This window comes from Rhea pennata, chromosome 2 (assembly GCF_028389875.1).
Source record: "Rhea pennata isolate bPtePen1 chromosome 2, bPtePen1.pri, whole genome shotgun sequence".
Classification (NCBI taxonomy): Eukaryota; Metazoa; Chordata; class Aves; order Rheiformes; family Rheidae; genus Rhea; species Rhea pennata.
The window spans coordinates 7,457,986-7,476,171 of NC_084664.1; the positions used below are offsets into that span (position 1 = coordinate 7,457,986).

Here is an 18,186-nt window from a genome sequence, read left to right on the forward strand (position 1 = left end):
TCAGATTTCATAGTTTAAAAAGTTTTTTATATAGTTTGTTAAGCTTCCAAATGGAAGACAAACATTTAAACTTTAGAAAAGTGGCTATTTTTAAACTCCCTCCCTCCTGGAGCAGTAGCAGATGTACAACGCGCAGCAGCTTCTCCAGAGTTTAGTTTTACTTTTTACATCTTTCTGATGCCATAAAATCACCTTAAGTGCAGTCAGAAAAAAGACCATTTCAGATTCAAGTAAGCTTTTTTCTTTTCCTTTTTTCTTTCATTCTTTAGATTCTCCATCTAGGAAAAGTATACAACTGATGAGCTGGAGGCTGCTAGAAGAGCCCATTAACTCCAGCCTTTTGTACGTCAAAGACGGAGCTGGTATCACAGCTCGGAAGCTGGATTCAGGACTCCAGTGTCAGCTCTCATATTAAGGAAATGAAGGGACTTACTTCTATGGACATGCTAATCTCGCCCTTCCGAGCAACCAAGCTTTCTACCATGGGTCAGTCTGGCCACTTGATCCCAAATTCCTGCCTTGATGTGCAAGCCTAAAAAAATGTATATTCATACTCATGTCAAAGAGAGAACTTTAAGTACTTAAAGTATTCTACTTCAAGCTTATTTTCACAATCTTCTCATCCTTTGCCACCTTTCACACTGACCAAACTGACACTGTGAAAGCCTCGGGGCTCAGACCTGTCATTCTATGTGCACCATGCACATTCCTGCCATTGCATAAATTAGATACTGCACATACAGGCTAGAAATGTTGAAGTTTAAAGGTGGAAAAAAGAAAATTCTCCATACTTGCTCTTGAGAACCACAGGCCAGAAATAATAAAGAGAAGCTACCAAATTAATTCTTTCCTGTCTGAAGAGAATTAAAGTTACACAAGTAGACTACAAAATTCCACTTGTCCACAGAAGCGTAAACTTTTTTTAATTTTTACCGCAACAAGAAAAGTAGAGTTTGGATTTTTTTTTTTCTTAAATTAAAGAAAAGGTAAACTAACACCACTTATTATAGTGAATGCACAGAGAGATGATTTTTGGGATTTTTTTTTTAAACAGCCTTGCCAGTCTTGCACAAGCAAGGATGACTTAAACCACACACACACACACACACACAAATATATTATATAACTATACATTCACATATAAATACACACATATATATAAAAAAATTAAATCCTTGAATTTGAGAGCATTGGAAAAAGCACAGTGTTACTGTCCTCTGGAAATCAGAGTCCAGATGGAACCCATGCTTTAGATATTAAAATTATTTTGAAAACTTAGGCTATACTCCTTTATAAAGTAACTCAAAACTGTCCCTTAATCACAGAATCAGTAAGGATGGAAGGGACCTCTGGAGATCACCCGGTCCAACCTCCCCGCTCAGCAGGGATCTCACGCAACAGGCAAAAGTCACAGCTAAAAATCAAAGCCCTCATAAACGGATAGAGGAGGTTGAGAAAGAAGGATTTATCTGGCGGAATCCCTGCTAACGCTCAAACTCAGGTGTGGGCTGCTGCAGCTGGAAGCGCTGACACACAGCGATCAGAGCTGCTGTATAAGGTGAGATGCCCAAGAGGAGCTGAATCACCTTAAGCCAGAAAAGCAGAAAAGCAGCTGGGGGGCCGGGAGAATCTCAGGAGAGCTGATGTCGCATCTGAGCAGCAAAAATGCAAGTCTGGAAAGACACAGGAAGAAAGATTTAAAGTAATAAACTAGCTAAGTGTCAACCAGGGTAAATGTAGTATTTTATACATAGGATGACCATCAGAGAAGGGGATTATTTAGGGTGAGGCTGCCAACAGCTACAAATGACTAGCACAAAGCAATGTAAAAGCAGGTGCACATCAGCCAGAGCTTCCTAACAACAGCATCTTACAGATTCACGCGCTTCTATGACCGACCCTGAGCACTCAGCCTCCCGCAACAGAGCTGCTCCCTTTCAGTCAACGTGAATTTGGAAAAATATCCCATCTTGCTCTTAAAAACGTCAGTGCTAAAGAATTCACTGTGAATTACTGCACTGCTCGACTTCTCGCTCCGCTCAAAACCTGCACCTTGCTGCTCACTTGGAGCCCACCTCACTTCGACTTCCGGCTATTGAGCGTTACGATGTCTTTGTCTGCAAGGCTCAGGAGTCCTGTACTATCAAGTTTCCTTTCCTCAAGAAAGCGCTTACCGACAGCGATCACGTCACTCCCTTGCTAATCTAAATGGATTTAAAACTATAGATCGGGCTCAGAAAACAAGCGATAGAAGGAGATTTATCAGCGAACCCAACCGATCTCCAAACCCCTTGCTTCTAGAGGTCCACGAAGCTTTAACGAAACCAGCCGGCTGACAGCGTGGCTATTTTTCAGAAGGCTGCTCAAACAGCACATCCACTGAAGCTGTCATAAACTATCTCGCCTAACATCAGGGCACAGGAATTGAACCATTTAAATACTTGGTCTTTTGCTGACCAAACATTCAAAGCGATTGTTCAAACGACGACAACATTTTATCAACGTGTCAGGAAAGCAAGACAGATAGTTCCCTTTCTAATCGTTTTTATTAACTCTTCGGCTTTTCCGCCTTCATTGTGCTTCCTGTGTACGGGTAACAACAATAAAACAAAATAAAAGCAAGACAATAGCCCCCGCATTAAAAATTACTAGAGCACGTAAGCTGCTTCCTTACTGCACGTTAGGTCATTTCCTTTAGAGACACTTTATCTAAATCTTTTAAAAATTTGTTAAACTGATACCGCGCTCTCCTGAGCCAAATGATAACAAAGCCCCCCCTCCCTTTTTTTTGTAAAATACTTGGTTAGGGAACTGGTAACGAGCTAACCAACCTTCCACTCCAGATCACTGGCTTAAAACCAAGCCTCGCTCGATCGTGCCGAGAAGGCTCTGCTACGTGATAAAAGCCTGATGCTCTGCAGGAAACAAGAGAGGAGCTACATGACAAAGTTCTTGCAAATACACTGCCTGCCTCACGCTGGCACTCGTATCAGCCAAAAGTTTCATCAGAAAATACAAATGTCCTTTATACTGACTTCAGGTGAGAGGGAGACTCTGCCTTTGCTGAGTATGAAAGTACTGCTCGAGCCCACACTCCTCGCTCAAAGACGCAGGCGTGAGATCCAGTGGCGAGGTTCATTTGCGGTCTGCATGCACGCCATCGCTATTGATGCGTCTTCCCAAACTACCAATCTGTTACCACTATTTACTATTATTTTAAACAGCGGACTTCAGCTTCTCCTCCCATCAAGGCTGCTGTCCTCAAATCATGTTTAAACTGTTTCCATCCGTTCACTGAAGCGGTGGAGCCTCTACAAAGCAGCCACCCCGGTGCTGCTGCAACATCATCAACGCTCTGGGCGGCAAACAGCGGGAGACAAGCATGAAGCCAACGCAACATTTTAGTATTGATTTCTCCGAGAAATTTAAATCCCGCAGGGCATAAACATCAATTTAATCTGTACGCAGCTACAAAATGGCTTCACTCACAGTGTTCCTCATTTCTGCTAAAACACTGCTACAACTCAAGAAGCTGCGTGCTTACCAGCCAAGGTAAAGAAGGATAAAACTAGTATCCCAAAGTCACTGATGACGTGTAAGCAGATTAGACTACAGTCACAGAAGTCTGTCAGTTAATTATTAGCAAAATTTCTGTTTCCTAGCCTACCACAAAGTCATCCCAGGAGCATCCCAAGGACCAGCGGCACCTAGCCTTGCCAAACCCGAGAGCCACCTTCTCATCCAACAGCCTACCACACTGCTGTGAAGTGACCCCCTCCCGCCTCCCCTTTGGGATTTTGGGCCTCCGCAGGGCGCCGTGAACAAGGAAGCACAATGCCTAAATGTTATCCTAATTGATAGTATCTTCTGCCTTCTCCGCAGATCAAAAGCCACAAATTGCTACTACTCTCTGCTTGCGGAAAATATCATTGGATGAAAACAGTATATGAAGGGGGGGAAAAAAAAAAAAAAAAAGGAAAGCACCATTTGACATCTCGGAGTCTGTCACGTGTAATTTTAGACTCACTTCTTTAGAAAATAGAAGTTCTCACTCTTATCACTGGAAAGGCAGGCCCACCACCCACTGACATCTCCTCATTTTTCCAGCATTGCAGGACTGCTGTTTTGTTTAAGGATGTATCTAGCTGCATACCCAATCAGAACGATGTTCTTCCACACACTTGAAACACACTTAAGAGAAAAAAACAACTCATTTTTACACCAGTGCAAAAACGTGGGCACGTCTGTGTCACCTCAGCCAACACTTAAGCACTCAGGATTGCCAGTACAATTCAGGGCACCAACGTTACTGTAAGTGACGGATTTATGTACGTAACAAACTGTAAATTACATAATAAACAGACGCAGGATTTTACGGACAACGCTTTAGCTTATAAAACACGGCACCTTCTATCCATCTCTCCTCCTGCTGATGACAGCTAGGTAGCAAGAATCAGGTTCCTAAAGGTATAAACAGGACGCCGACAGTGCACCGGGCAGCTGGAGTGCTACGTACCCACTGGCAGTCACAACCGAGCACACAGAGACCCGTGCCCAAAGTCAGCGGCTGCAAGGCAGCCCACCCCAGGAAATCAGCCCACCTGAAAGGCAGGGCCGAGCTTAGGTAATGCAAGTCCAGTACTCCTGACCCAGGCGGTGCACACGTAGTGCTCCCATCACCATCAGCGCGGGGGTTTCTGCACCGTAGGCCAGCACCTCATTTAAACATCTACTGACTACATCTGTGAACCGCAGCAGAAGCCCTGCGTGCATACCATTTTCCTTTAGTGTACACAACATATACCACGGCAATATTTACTTCACCCAGGTGTGCACGCGAAGGTAGAATTTGCTCCCTAGAGCGATCGGTTTGGTAGGTCTTCACCAGGGCAGCTTCACTGGGTCCAAGCAAGGACCATAATGTTCTCCTGTCAGCGACAGTATGAATTTCAGAATTGTTTGGTCAGGACGAGAATCAAATCTGAAGTGGTCACCAAGATTATTACAGTATACATGAGCAGATCAGTTTGAACCACTGACAGCTTTATAGCTGCCAGAATCACCTGCGTCAGGAGCTGCAGACACTGTCATTTCTCTACAAAGTTGCTGTGGTTTCGGCTTTGGAGAGGTTGTGCAAGTTCCTTATTTCAACAGGTTCCCATCAAGCATTTCTGTATCATCCGTCCCTGAACTCCAACTGCTGAGCTGAGCTTTCCAAAGGGGATCGCAGAAGAAGGAAGCGCCAAAGCAGAAGGTGTTTATGATACAACCAAAATCCAGGAAAATGAAGGGAAAAGAGCAAACCTTCACCTTATCTGCATGAATCTCCAAATCGGAGCATGTAAACGACAGGGGCAGAACAAACCTCATTTGTATGTTCCTAGATCACATCGCTCTAGCCATCCCTTAAGTAAATAAGGGAAACAGGATACAGGGTGTTCCTGAATCATTTCCCTTGCAATCTGATTGAGAAAGATTAGAGCAATTATAACAGTGACACACACTTTGAAAACCCTTTAATCACGATTAATCCAAGCTCTAACTTTTCTCCTAAGGATCATCAGGTGCCTCTGTGCCACACCCCAGCTTCAAAGTTAAAAATAAAAATAAAAAATAAAAGTCCCCTGCCCTCTACTGGTGTATCAGTTGCAGTGAAATTTGGACACATACCCACAGCTGAGCATCAACACAGCAGTTCGGCTAAGATTTTTGAAACTAAAATACTATTTGTAATTTATGAAGGATCTGTAAGGTATTGAGCACATCAAATTGGAACAAAACCTCAAATATAAAACAATATTTCAGCATAATTACGCTTCTTACTGTAGAGCTAGCAAGACAGAGAGGAAATTTAAATTACCGCTCCTAGCAGGATAATAAGCTCATTAATTGAAGTCAAATTATAAGGGATCATCTACTTTTTGCAAAGTCCATATTGCATATCTAGGAACTCTATAAGACATTTTTTTTGAGGGGGCAGAGGGGGCAGGGTTGCTTGTTTTACAAATTTCTTTTCCATGTATGCCGCTTTCTGGTTTATTCTATGCTTTCAAGGTTACCATCAATCAAACTGAATTTGGCCCAAGAATTGAGAGGCAGGTTCATGAGTCTACAAACATGCTTTCATGGCACGTAGGGAAATCTGCAGTCAGTTTTCTAGCTCATTTGCCCCCCTGAGTTAACACCACATGAACCACAAGGATATCGCAGAAAAATGTTTGTTGTTACTGATCATGTCACTTCCATCTTCTAGTACAGATCTATTTAATGGGAGCTATCATCTAAATTTCAGGACTTTGTAAGCAGTTATTATTGCACCCTCCCTCTGGTGTAAGTAAAAACAACCCCCAAGATTTACACTGCTGGAACCGTATTTCTGAATGTGAAGCAGCTTGATTCCTGGAAAAATCAAAGTAAATTCCCCACGTACACAAGGTCTAGACGGAACTGAATAAACACGTCCTGACGGTGTATTTAATCCAAAAGGTAAATAAGCCTTTAAATCACATTAAAAAACAAACAAAAAAAAAGCAGCCTGAAAAATAGCAGCTATTAAACAAGAGGAAGTCTGATACTATCAGAGTAATTCCCAGAGCGCTCATCGGTACCCTGAAACACGGTCTGAACACACCCTGTTTTCAGGGCTGTCAAACAACAAACGCAGATGTAAGGCTCCCATCGCTGCACAAATACAGAACACGACACCGAAATAACACCACGAAGGAAAGGTGGGAGGTGCCTACAGCCCACGCTACGTACAGCCGTTCTTCTTTCAAAGCAACTCATCTTCAGTTTCCAAACAGCTAAAAGACCCTTGAGACAAAACAACACAAGAGCACTGAAGGCTCCAAGGCATCTGTAGGAACACAGTGCACTCACACCCATCGCCTTTTCGCTGCGGATACTTACAATATTAAAAAATGTTTTTAAAGCTTATTAAGCCATGTCCTAAAACGCGTTAGGTTTTCGGCTGTCCTGCTTAGCCTAAATGTTTTTACAGGTAATTTCTACTCCTTTGCTTTTGCATTACAGTTGCCCTGTATCTTAACTAGTTCTCCTCCCACTTTGCTTTTTGTCTACTCCCTGATATGTACAGACTGCAAATGTACCCTCTTCAGCCATGAGCCCTCTAGGCTATATAAGCGAAGTTTCTGAGAAAATGGAATTTAAGAATGAAGGATTAACCGGTATTTTAAACATGATCAATCTGAATCTCAGCCTGTCTCCATAAATAAATAGTGTTTCAAATATACAAGAAAACATGTAACAGGAAAAAACCTTCCAGTGTAAATTCAAAGTGGTGTTGCCAGACCTTGTGATTTGTTCCAGTATCTCTAGATTTTAATAAGTTCCAGCTCCTCAAGTTATCTCTTTACTATATATATGTATGTGTGTGTGTGTGTGTGTGTGTGTGTGTGTGTGTGTGTATAGTATATATAGTATATTTTAAAAAAATCCTTTGTGATTATGTTCTCTAGATCACAAGACAGAGAAAGGGCTTCTGCTTTATGAACAGAAAACCGAGGTGAAATAGTAAGCTCATGATGGCAGAGCCTGGAATTAAACATAGATTTCAGATTTTCTGAGCTGTGGTCACATGTTTTAGGTAGAAGGCCAGTTTTCTTGTCATTATCAAGCTATTGGAAGCCCAAGCTATTTTTTAAAAATTGACAGTGCAGCTCAATAACAATGAAATAGCAAGAATGCTTGAAAAAGGAAATCTTAAAAGTTAAACCCTTGATCCTTCTAAAGTTAGTATCTGCCGAAACTGTGTCCACAGCATACCCTCAAAATTGTCCAGGAAGCTAGTTTAGAATTCATAGCAATTGCTCTATCTATCAGAAGGAACAAGAATCACAATACTGACATTACTTTCCGGACTCCTATCTTTGTGCTTGATCTGAAGGTTTTTCATCACACTTACTGACTTTATATCCCAGCTTTTCAGCATGAATCCTCTTGGCCATGAACTGCCCTTCAATCAACGCTCGTATCTCCACCTCCTTTGGAAAGGCTGAAACCTGTATCAAAGAAGGAATACATTAAGTTAACATGAGCCTTATACAGCAGGTAATACCAAATTAGAGACTGTTTCGAAATACAGAACAGATTTATAGTTCATTATCCTTATCTTCACCTGAATCCTGATTTTAGTTCAGCCCCAGTTCTTCAATCACGTACACAAGGTGCTCCTAAAGACTCATGACAGAGAACGCAACCCACAACCTTCCTACTATTAGCAAGTCCTTCACTCTTGAAATCAGTGCATCACGGGAAGAGGTTCTAGGTGTAGCTGTAAATTCTCTACGTATTCCTCAGCATCAAAGGTTGCTTGGGAAACTTATCTCAAAACATGTAATACTGAAGTGAGTGGACAAAATTCAGATGTATTAGGCAATGTCACAACAAAAAGTTTTAATCTATTTCTGTCTGCACGTAAGTGTAACCACTTAATCTTTTCATTAATGTACTTAATTGCTATGTATAACATTTTTCTGTCCTTCTGCCAATCACAACATGAGATAGGCAACATACATGGGCAAATAACGAACTACAAAGCAAATACAAAGAATCTTTCACAAAACCTTGAGTTTTTCCATGCACTACTGTAAGTGCCTACCATTTGGATAACAGTAAGAAGTGACTATGCATTCATTTAAACGGCAGGTATTTAAGAGACTAGAGCTACACTGCAAACACAAGATAATATCAATCTCTGTTCATCTAAGTGAGGTCTAATCAACTGGGAGTCATGATTGATCAGAGACATCTGTTGAGTTTCAGTACCACCTGGAAAGCCAGACATTGAAACAATATCCATTCCTCAAAAGAAAAAAAAAAAAAAAAAGAACTTTCTTCTCCACAATATAATTTCTATTTTAATTCCAAATCGATTTGGGCCTTGAGCCTTTCATTACATACCATCACATGGCTTATAGGCTACCCAAAAACATGCAGAACAACAAAATGAGGTATTATGTTTACATATACATTCAGAGGGAGAAAAAAGACAAAACATCATAGCTGAAAATTTAAACACGTTCTTACCAGTACGTCTGGAAATTTAGAAGCTCTCAATAAAGCTAACCTTGCTTCACAAACAACATTGATTTCAGTGAAACCATGTTTTCAAGCACAGGAAATATTTCATAGAAAAAACTCCCTGTGAATTCTAGTGCAGACTTCATGCTGCAGATGCTCTCAAGCTATAGGCCAAATAATTCCTTAGGAAAACCATCCCAAGGACTTGCATCAACAAATGAAACTCAAAAGCAAATATCTCAGATGAAAAAAGATAATGGCAAAGATTTCAAGCCTTGACAGTACTCCTTCAAGGTTTTAGATGTTAATTAGATTATTACTACCTTTTGGTTCTCTCTGTTGAATCTGTGAATCCCAACAGCTTCAGGAGTAATTTCCTTCACATCAAAGTAGAAACCTGTATCAAGAAAAATTAGTGTTATGTTTTCACCAAGCACAAAGTTATATTCTTATTTCAGCACATAGCTAAAATGATCATAAACATGTACCATGTACACGGGAAAACATTTCAGCCTGTTTCAGCCAGTAGATAAACATTTAATTTTGGTACAGTTCCTCCATCTACACACACAAAAAGCGCGCAGCTTGTTCCTTAACTAATTTCAAACCAGATATTCATTGAATTTAATTTTATTACTATCAATTTACAAAAATGTGCACCTAAAAGATGCCTAGAGCCTGACATGCTTAATACATCGTTAAAAATCCAAACAATACAATAAACAAGTCTGTAAAACAGCAAGCACCTACTAAAACATGCACATAGGCAAGTAGCATAGATAACACATCTTAGAAATAGTTTCAGTAGGTCCTATGCAAAAGTGAAAGAAAAAAATGGTAGGTTAGTAAGAAGAGTACAGAAATAACGGGACACTTCATGCACTAGAATATATTTCATGAGCTTATTAGGGAGTATCAGATGTTACAGGCAGAGCTGGTCTCTGAATAGGTTTGATGAGACCTGAAGAAATGCAGTAATGTTTTGTAGATAGATAACACTGTGAAAAAGATTTCCTTTGCACTGACAGCAAGGAGTGGTCAAAAAAGATAATCAAAAAGGAGACAAAAATAGAAGAAAATGAGGACAAGAACTAGCCGATTAGCTAAGAAACTAAGGAGAGTCTCCAAGGTTCAGATCTTTGGAATGAGAGTATCCCCTAGTCCTACAAATAATATCCAACAGCTAAAAATAGTACTGTGTTTCAGCATACATAATCCTAAATCAAGGTTAAATATTAAATATAAAAAAATAAGTTTAAATATTAAGAAAACCTGCCACTGAGTAGCAGTGTGGGTTCCAGATGGCACTACCAGGCTAGGTACATCCCAGACCTGCTGCCACACTGAATCTGGCAGACGAGGCTTTCAAGCATATTTCCTCCTCCAGATTTTCCTCCTGCCTTCTCAGGTGCCTCACACACAGCACAGGACCCTCATCTGTTCACCACTCCTCATTCCTTATTTCTTAGCCCTGTTTTACTGTCATCACCCCAATCCCATCGTAGCAGGTGCCTCTGCCCAGCTCCAAACCTCTGAAACCTCCAGTGGCATCTTCTCACCCAAGAGGCAGGGCACAGCCGGCGAAGGGAGGAAGTCTCACCCGTTTTTCACTTGCTTAGCTTCCCTCAGGAACTCAGATTATGGGCTCTGCTGTGCTTTTATGTACAAACCACATCCTCAGGTAAGCCAGAGGTTATCTGAGGAGGCAGGTTATTGAGGATGACTTCCACGAAACACACATTTGAAAGGGGACTGAGTTCTCCAAGCAAATATACTGCAACACACACTTTAAAGCTTTCAAGATAGTGTCCTGGCATCCTGGAAATCAGTAATAATATTCTAATCAACTTCCATTTTTTCCTATTATAATCTAAGGCAGCTGACTTTTGGGATTTAGATTAACTTCTTCCCATGTTCAGAAACATCTGAACTGACTTGCCTTCTAGTGAAAAGAAATTCCTGGCAATTTTAATACCCCACAGAGATTAGACAGACAACAGAAGTAAGATTCTAAAAATGAAATCAGTGCTAATCTCACAGTGTCAAGAAACGGTATCTTAAATTCACTTTTTTAGCAAATGAAGTCTTCTATGGTTTAAATATCTGGACTTAAAAAAAAAAAAAAAAAAAGACTCTTCTACCCAGAGCTTCTAATTTAATTTTAATCATATTAATTCAGACCTAATACAATTGTAATGATTCCAATCCAGCCCCACAATGGTTAAATTTTAATCTTGATTACACACAGGCTCAGTTTTTGGTAACTTATTTCAGAGCTATATACTACACCTGTAAAATATTACATTCTAGGAGAGAAAATAATGTAAAATTTCACATACAGCAGTTAATTATTTCCATCATCATTTTGTTTGATTTGATTCACCTTAACATAATGTGAGAAAAAACAGTGATGAGACCCTGTGACACAGACTGGGGAAAGTGCAAAAAATTTGCAAGTCATTCAACACCGGTACCACTGCTTTGGTCACGTGCACTGCACAAAACTACAGAATAACATGCGGAGATCAAAAACATGGCAGACTGAGAAAGAGAGAATATGTAGCTACTTAAGTCCACCTTGTTTGAGTCCTCGGTATAAAGCAACAAACTCTTAATGAAAACTTCCCTCAGAAGTCACTAGTTTTAAAATTCTACTGCTAAGAGGATACTAAAAGACTTTGAATTAGCAAAACAGTTCCATAAATATCATTTTCTTTCATACCATTTTCTTATTTACTGACTATTAAAGGAAAATAATATCATGACACTTATCCTGGCAAGAGAGTATTTCTGAGTACGTATCAGGAATTTTCCTTATTCCAGTTAACTTAATGATCGGCCTTTACCATGACCCAATTAAAAAGTAGGTGCAACTACCACAAAATTTTCAGTGTGCCTAAGGAAACCCGGGAATTCCCAGCCTTGCTAAGGCTCATACCCAAGTTTCCGTTGTTTCCAGCAACAGTAGACGTTAGGGCTTTGGAGAATTCATCCCAGGAGCCTGAAGCACAGTCATCTCTGATCCTCTCTCTCATCAGAGAGCCGTTCTTAAAACTAAAACACACAAACATACCATATGCATTTTCCAAATCATTTGGTCCTAGATTTTTTAAGCAATTTGTTGTTTTACTCAGTATTGCTGCTTATTATATCAGATGGATATAGCTGTTCAAAGTAAGATACAATCATCTCTTCCTTACGCAAAGAAATGGAGAGGGGAGGAAATGAGGTAGGAAAGAATACAAACATTACAGCACATGTTGAGGAACAGTGCAGAGATGCTGGCGTACATCGCTCGGGTGAGTCGGCACAGATCCAGTCTAGCAGGCCATGCCAAACTCAGGCCAGCAGAACAGCTCAGAGACCTCCTCAGAGCTCCATATACAGGAGCCACAGCTCAGTTTCTGACTTACAAAGGTTTTTTGGAGCCCAAAGCACCGGAGAACATCCTGCACACACTGAAGTAGCAGCAGCAGCAGCCCTGACTGAGCTAGCCCAGGGCTGGGTGCTGTGGAGCTGTGTTTGTGCACTGTGGTAGAAGGCTCCACTGAGAGCCAAGATGGACACCCACCTTTGGAGACTATCTACAGATGGAGCTAATTACTTGAGGAAGAAAGTTCTGTATTATGGGTGCAGAGGCAGTGCTACCATATGCAGTCACAAGTACTCTGACAGAGTTGACGCTAAAAAGCTCAACCAGAGATGACTCTGTAAGGAGCAAGAGTGTCTCCATATTGCATTTCTGATTTCAGGAACATGCTACCGGCACAGAGCCAGCTTGGGTCCAACCAGACTTATGAGCTCTAGCCCTGGGCCAGGATCTGACACAGAAAAGCACCGCAGCTGCATGTGCACAATTCCGTTCCAAAGCTCATAAACCATGCTGGACCCTAACTGGCTCTGCTTTGAGGCACAAGTAATCCAGAAAGCAGATAATTAAAGTTGTCTGTAAAATATGCATCTGTTCAGCGTCCATGATCTGCACACCCCCTATGCAGTCACCTCCTAGCTCTCCTCCGTGAATCTAACACTCCCGCAACAAACTGCGGCATTTGACTTAGATCCAAAGGAAAGCAGTTTGAATACTCTCCAGCACAGAGTTATCTGAGCAACTCAGCTGGAAAGGCACAGAAATGTCTAGAAAGAGGGCAAGGAAATCGTTGAACATGCCCATAACAGCAGCTGAATTTACTTCAGTTTTCTGTGGATAATCTGCCTGGCAGCTCATGTACTCTTTTTTTCTCCTAAGCCAGGTAAGTCCCCTGTTTATAGCATTATGCTATAAACATACCAACATAAGGGGCATTTGGTGCAAAAAGTGAATTGTGGAGGCAGAAACAGATGGGGAAAGAAGAACTAATATTATGAAACTCAGTAACTTACAATCAATATTGCCCTAATAAATTCAAATTCACTAACGCTGTTCCCACTGTTATCTACGGGATCCTGTACTGTACATGTAAGGCTCAACATTAAAGTTAAAAGGCAGACTTGAGCGTTCTTGAAGTTTTGAGTCACAAGAATCTACAGTTTGGTTTTGTGGCGTTAGAGGTAAGGGGTAATCTCAGGATCCTCAGGGAGCAGGTGGAGTTATCACTAATGCCATCAGATCTGCACTTCAGAGACGACTTCACAAAGTAGCTACTTTGCACATCTATTATTTTGGAATAAAGGAAACAAGGTTATTCCAACAAATAAGCAGTAGTCCAAGTGTGTGTGGGGGGGGGGGGGAAATGAATCAAAAAACAAAACTCTTTCAGATCCTTAGGAGGGCAGTTTCTGCATGTTCACATCAGTAGCCCTGTTACAGTGTTGCTCATTTCTGCAGGCCTTCCCAGGAAACCCAATGTCCTGACTTCGGGTTGTAGAGAGGTCGTAGGATACCATTCATTCTTCCCTGAAGATAAATTCTGGGTTGTGATCTGTGCAGTCCAGGGGATTTAGACAAAATTTTCTGTATATTACTTGTAAATATATGCCTAAATGGTCTAACCCATTTTGAAAGTTTTTCCTCTCAAATACACTGACTCAGCGAGGGACAACATCGCTTTAGGCCATCTTTCCACCCACTTGACTGTCTAGGGACTAAAACATTCCCTGACTACAGCAGCCAAATGCTACCATGAGGATCAGTCCTCACAGCTGGGCTTCTTGAGATCTCAGTATTTTCCACATTCACAGCTTAATGTGTCCCTGAACATCACTGAGCGTTCTCCTCTACGAGAAGGGGAATCTTCATCTGCCCCCCTGGACCACTAGAATAGCACAGAAGTTACGCGGTCTGGTCAAGCTTCTGACACTTCAGATTATTGTATTTCAGACAGTCATTATCCTGTACATTAAATACATTGCCTTAATTGCAAAGTGAGCTGACCCTATGTATGCAAAAAACTAATTTCATCTTTTTATTGCCATGAAAATTTATCCTCCACAACTCTGCAGTTGCCCAAATTAAACAATGCAAATGTTATAATGTTGATGCAAATGTTTCAACAATAGATTGCCATATACTGTAGAGAATGCTGAATGGCATATTCATTATCATTTTGCAAAACAAATAAAATGTATTTCTTTCTCAATGTTAGTATCTTATTGATCCCAGATGTACAAAAAAATAAATTATATTACCATAAAAGTGCCATATACGCTCGAGAGTCAACAGGGTTGCAGAGGATATGACCTTCTAAGGCAGGAGTTGGCTCTTGGATCCAAAGAAACAATGTGTCACTTGTGCCAAGGCTAATCTACAAGAAAAAAAAAAATAATTGAAGCCTTATCACAATGTGCATGGGAAGCAATATAGAAATTAGATTAAAACCATTTGTTATTACCACTAATTGTTTTTAAATTACACATTAAGTCAATTGGATTCATAGCATAGTCAGCTAGCTCTGACTTGTCACCTCAGTGAAATACACACCAGACGGAGATAGGTTTTAACGTCTGGAGCATTTGTCTAAAAATATTCAGAGTTTACTTAAAATCTTTCATCTAGCTTATAGATTGATCAAAAAAAATCTTGAATGCAACAAACAAAATCAGCACTAATAGATTAATTTAGCTGATAATCTACAGTTATTGTCCCATGTTAGCATTTTACATTTCATGTCTTTCATCTATTCAGGGATACGGATAGTTTTTCAGGAATATGTTTTGACTTACTGCAATATCTCCTTCTTCAAGTCTCATCCCTGCCAATGATGCTGAAAGCAAGAGTCAGAATATCAAACAAAAAGTTATTCATGTAACTCAATTAGAATATGCTTCATGATGGCTTTAGCCTATATAATGGCATTTTGGTTTTGTGAAAGAGGGGCAAAGACTTTGGGAGTCATTTTGAGCATAGAGTTGGAATGCTCAAGACAAAAACTGCAGAAAAGCAAGATTTTCCAGAGTTTTACACATTCAGGTTCTAAGCACCCTGGACCCTTATTTAACATGGCGCTTTAAAGCATCAAGACTCCCACTTACGTCAGACTACTGATACATGTATTACACTAAGCCGGACTTGATTCTTAGCATAAAATGGGACCTTTGGGAAATTCCAAGCTTCACCACCTCCTGTAACCTGCATGCGAAGTATAGCATGATGAAAGCAGGACAAAGCCTTCCTCTTAATTCAAACCTGGTTATGCAACTGTAATGCAGATAAATGTTTTTGCAGTCTTGAGAAACAGACTTCCTTGCTTTACACTGAAACAGTCTAGTCTAGTCTCTAGGATTCCCAAAATTGACCCTAAATTAGCACATTCCCTCATATCGAGATCCACCCTACAGAAGGAAAACTCTTAGAGAATCATCTCCACCTTTCAGCTTGACAAGTTGCAACAGAAGTTTCTGAATTCACATTTTCCAAGTTAAAATAGAAGCAATTCATACTAAGAATAGTTTCTTAGGTGCGGACAAACCAAAATGAAGCTACCAAGAGGTAAATGAAATCATCTCTAATTACTAGGCAAAAGGGAGTTCATTTGTAATATCCAGCTCGTATCCAGTATGTCTCTACTTGAGAAGAAACAGCGATGTAAGGCTGTTAGAGAAAGGTATTAATGCTGGCAAAAGTGGAGAGGCAGCACCTGAGAATTAATGAGACTGATTTTAGAGTTTTGGTTTGTAAATAATCATATCTGCTGAATCATTACACATCTAATCATCTCACCTGGATTGTCTCCTGTAAATGCTACTATTTTACAGTCTGGGCTAAACCCGTAACGCTTAATATAATAAGGAGAAATGGGCCCCTAAGGAAAAAAAGAAAAGAAAAATACAGTAAAAAAAGCTGAAAAATGCAAAGTAACCCTGCAATGTAAGACTGTGCTGTAACAGAGAAACAAGCAGCCCCCGAGCAGCTGGGATAATTACCTTTGCATACTTAAGATATAAATATTCTAGAGAGTTTGAACCACTTATTATTTATTTTATTTTAATTAAGCTAACCTCACAAATACCCCCCAGATTAGATTTTGAAATATGTCAAGTAAATAGTAGCATTTTAACTGTGGGTCTATCTCTAATTATTCAGATTAAATAACAAATATACCCATCTGTTTTGCACACATACCTGAATATTAACACATAGAAATTCAATGCAAATATTAATAAACATCACAACATCCAATGCTGGAATATGACCCCTGTTGTTTCAGGGGGCAAGAATATTATTGTTTTAAACCATACCTGCTAGACACAGGGAAAAAAAAAAAAAAAAAAAAAAAAAGCAGGAGACGAAAACTATCCTTAAAAAAATATGAGGGCATGTGTAAAGTTTTGGTATTTTCCTTCTCTTTTATAAAAGACAGGCACTGCAATCACCAGTTAGCTATTTTACTGGTGTTGAATTCAGAGGGATCAGGTGACACCTATCTACTCTCACACATGCTGCACCTACAGCAAGAGCTCTTCCTGTGCCAAGTAGTAGGACGGAATTAGCTCTTACTTTAACAGACCTTCAGCTTGATTTGATTTCACTGTTACTTTATGCGAACTGAGGAGCTTTAAATATCCAAAATTATTCATAAAGACCAACCATTTAACTCTACAAATGGTTTAAAACAAGGTGACTGTTAAGAAATGCAAACGCTGGGTTCTATTTCTGCAGTATTGCATGCTGCGCATCGCTCTGCAGTGAGCAGATGCTTGTGGGCACACAGGCAGGGGGAAAAAAAAATACAGATTTTATCACTGGAGCATCTGTCAAAACTTCTGTCTTTGTACCCCAGGACATGCAGGAATCCAAGATGATCAATGATGAAAGCCATAACAGCCATCAACGACCAGTTTTCAAAGACGTCTGCTCCTGCTCTAGCATATACATTCAGAGCACACCTGGAAGTATTAAATGAACTAGCATTGCTCTGAGGATAACGGTGCGTGCACACATGCACAAATACATGCCACGGAAGTCCCACTAGTTGAACTTCCAGCAGTAAGCCCAATTTGTTCCAATGACAATTTATCAACAAGTCTTCTGGACAGGTACATACCAGGACTGAGTGGGATGGCACAGGGCATCCGAGTTTCTCCACTAATCCAGGTGCACAAGCATCAAGGCAAGACTCTGACCATACCTTTTCACAAATCTTCAGCAAATTCATCCCAGAACCTACAAGACAGATCACAAGAAGCACCATAGGTCATCACATACAAAACTAGTATACAGAAAACAGGCTGTATTGCAACAGATAATTTCACCTTGTTACATGCAACAGAAAAATTATAGATTAGTATTTTACATCAAAATAGAATGATTTCAGCTCTCCTAAGCATAAATAATACTATACAGGTATAGGTCTCTGGGTGGTGTGTCTCTATGCTACTCCTACCTTTGAGTATAGTATCACACAAGCATCCAAATTCAGGCTGGCTAATCTTCCTCCATACCAATGCTTCCTTCTTCAGAGATGAAGGAATAAAATCAAATTTTCAAAAGTAATCTCTAAGGCTAATTTGGATAGTCCAGCTTTAACTATCAAAGTCACGATTTTCAGAAATGCTGAACAGCCCAAATGAAATCTGCAACAGCTGCAAGTGTGCAATACCCCCAAAAAGTAAATTTAGTGAATGAATTACTGGTTGCTCTGGCTTACTGACTGTCGTGGCCACCTAAGTTCACTCTTACTAGATCTGAGGGGGGTTGTGCACTTT

General features: G+C 40.3%; 1 protein-coding gene across 3 annotated transcripts in view; it reads right to left on the reverse strand.

Annotated features, from left to right (window-relative positions):
- The window catches only part of XYLB (xylulokinase), an 82,410-nt gene that overhangs the window by 49,585 nt on the left and 14,639 nt on the right, over positions 1-18,186 (reverse strand). For all 3 annotated transcript variants that reach the window (XR_009957536.1, XM_062568783.1, XM_062568785.1), the window contains exons 9-15: positions 17,526-17,644; positions 16,202-16,283; positions 15,205-15,245; positions 14,671-14,786; positions 11,981-12,096; positions 9,366-9,439; positions 7,925-8,021 (exon numbers count right to left, since the gene is read on the reverse strand). Coding sequence is in view for 2 of the 3 variants with exons in the window: in XM_062568783.1 (XP_062424767.1) it covers positions 7,925-8,021; positions 9,366-9,439; positions 11,981-12,096; positions 14,671-14,786; positions 15,205-15,245; positions 16,202-16,283; positions 17,526-17,644 (645 nt within the window). In the remaining variant the exon portion in view is untranslated. The remainder of the gene's footprint in view (positions 1-7,924; positions 8,022-9,365; positions 9,440-11,980; positions 12,097-14,670; positions 14,787-15,204; positions 15,246-16,201; positions 16,284-17,525; positions 17,645-18,186) is intronic.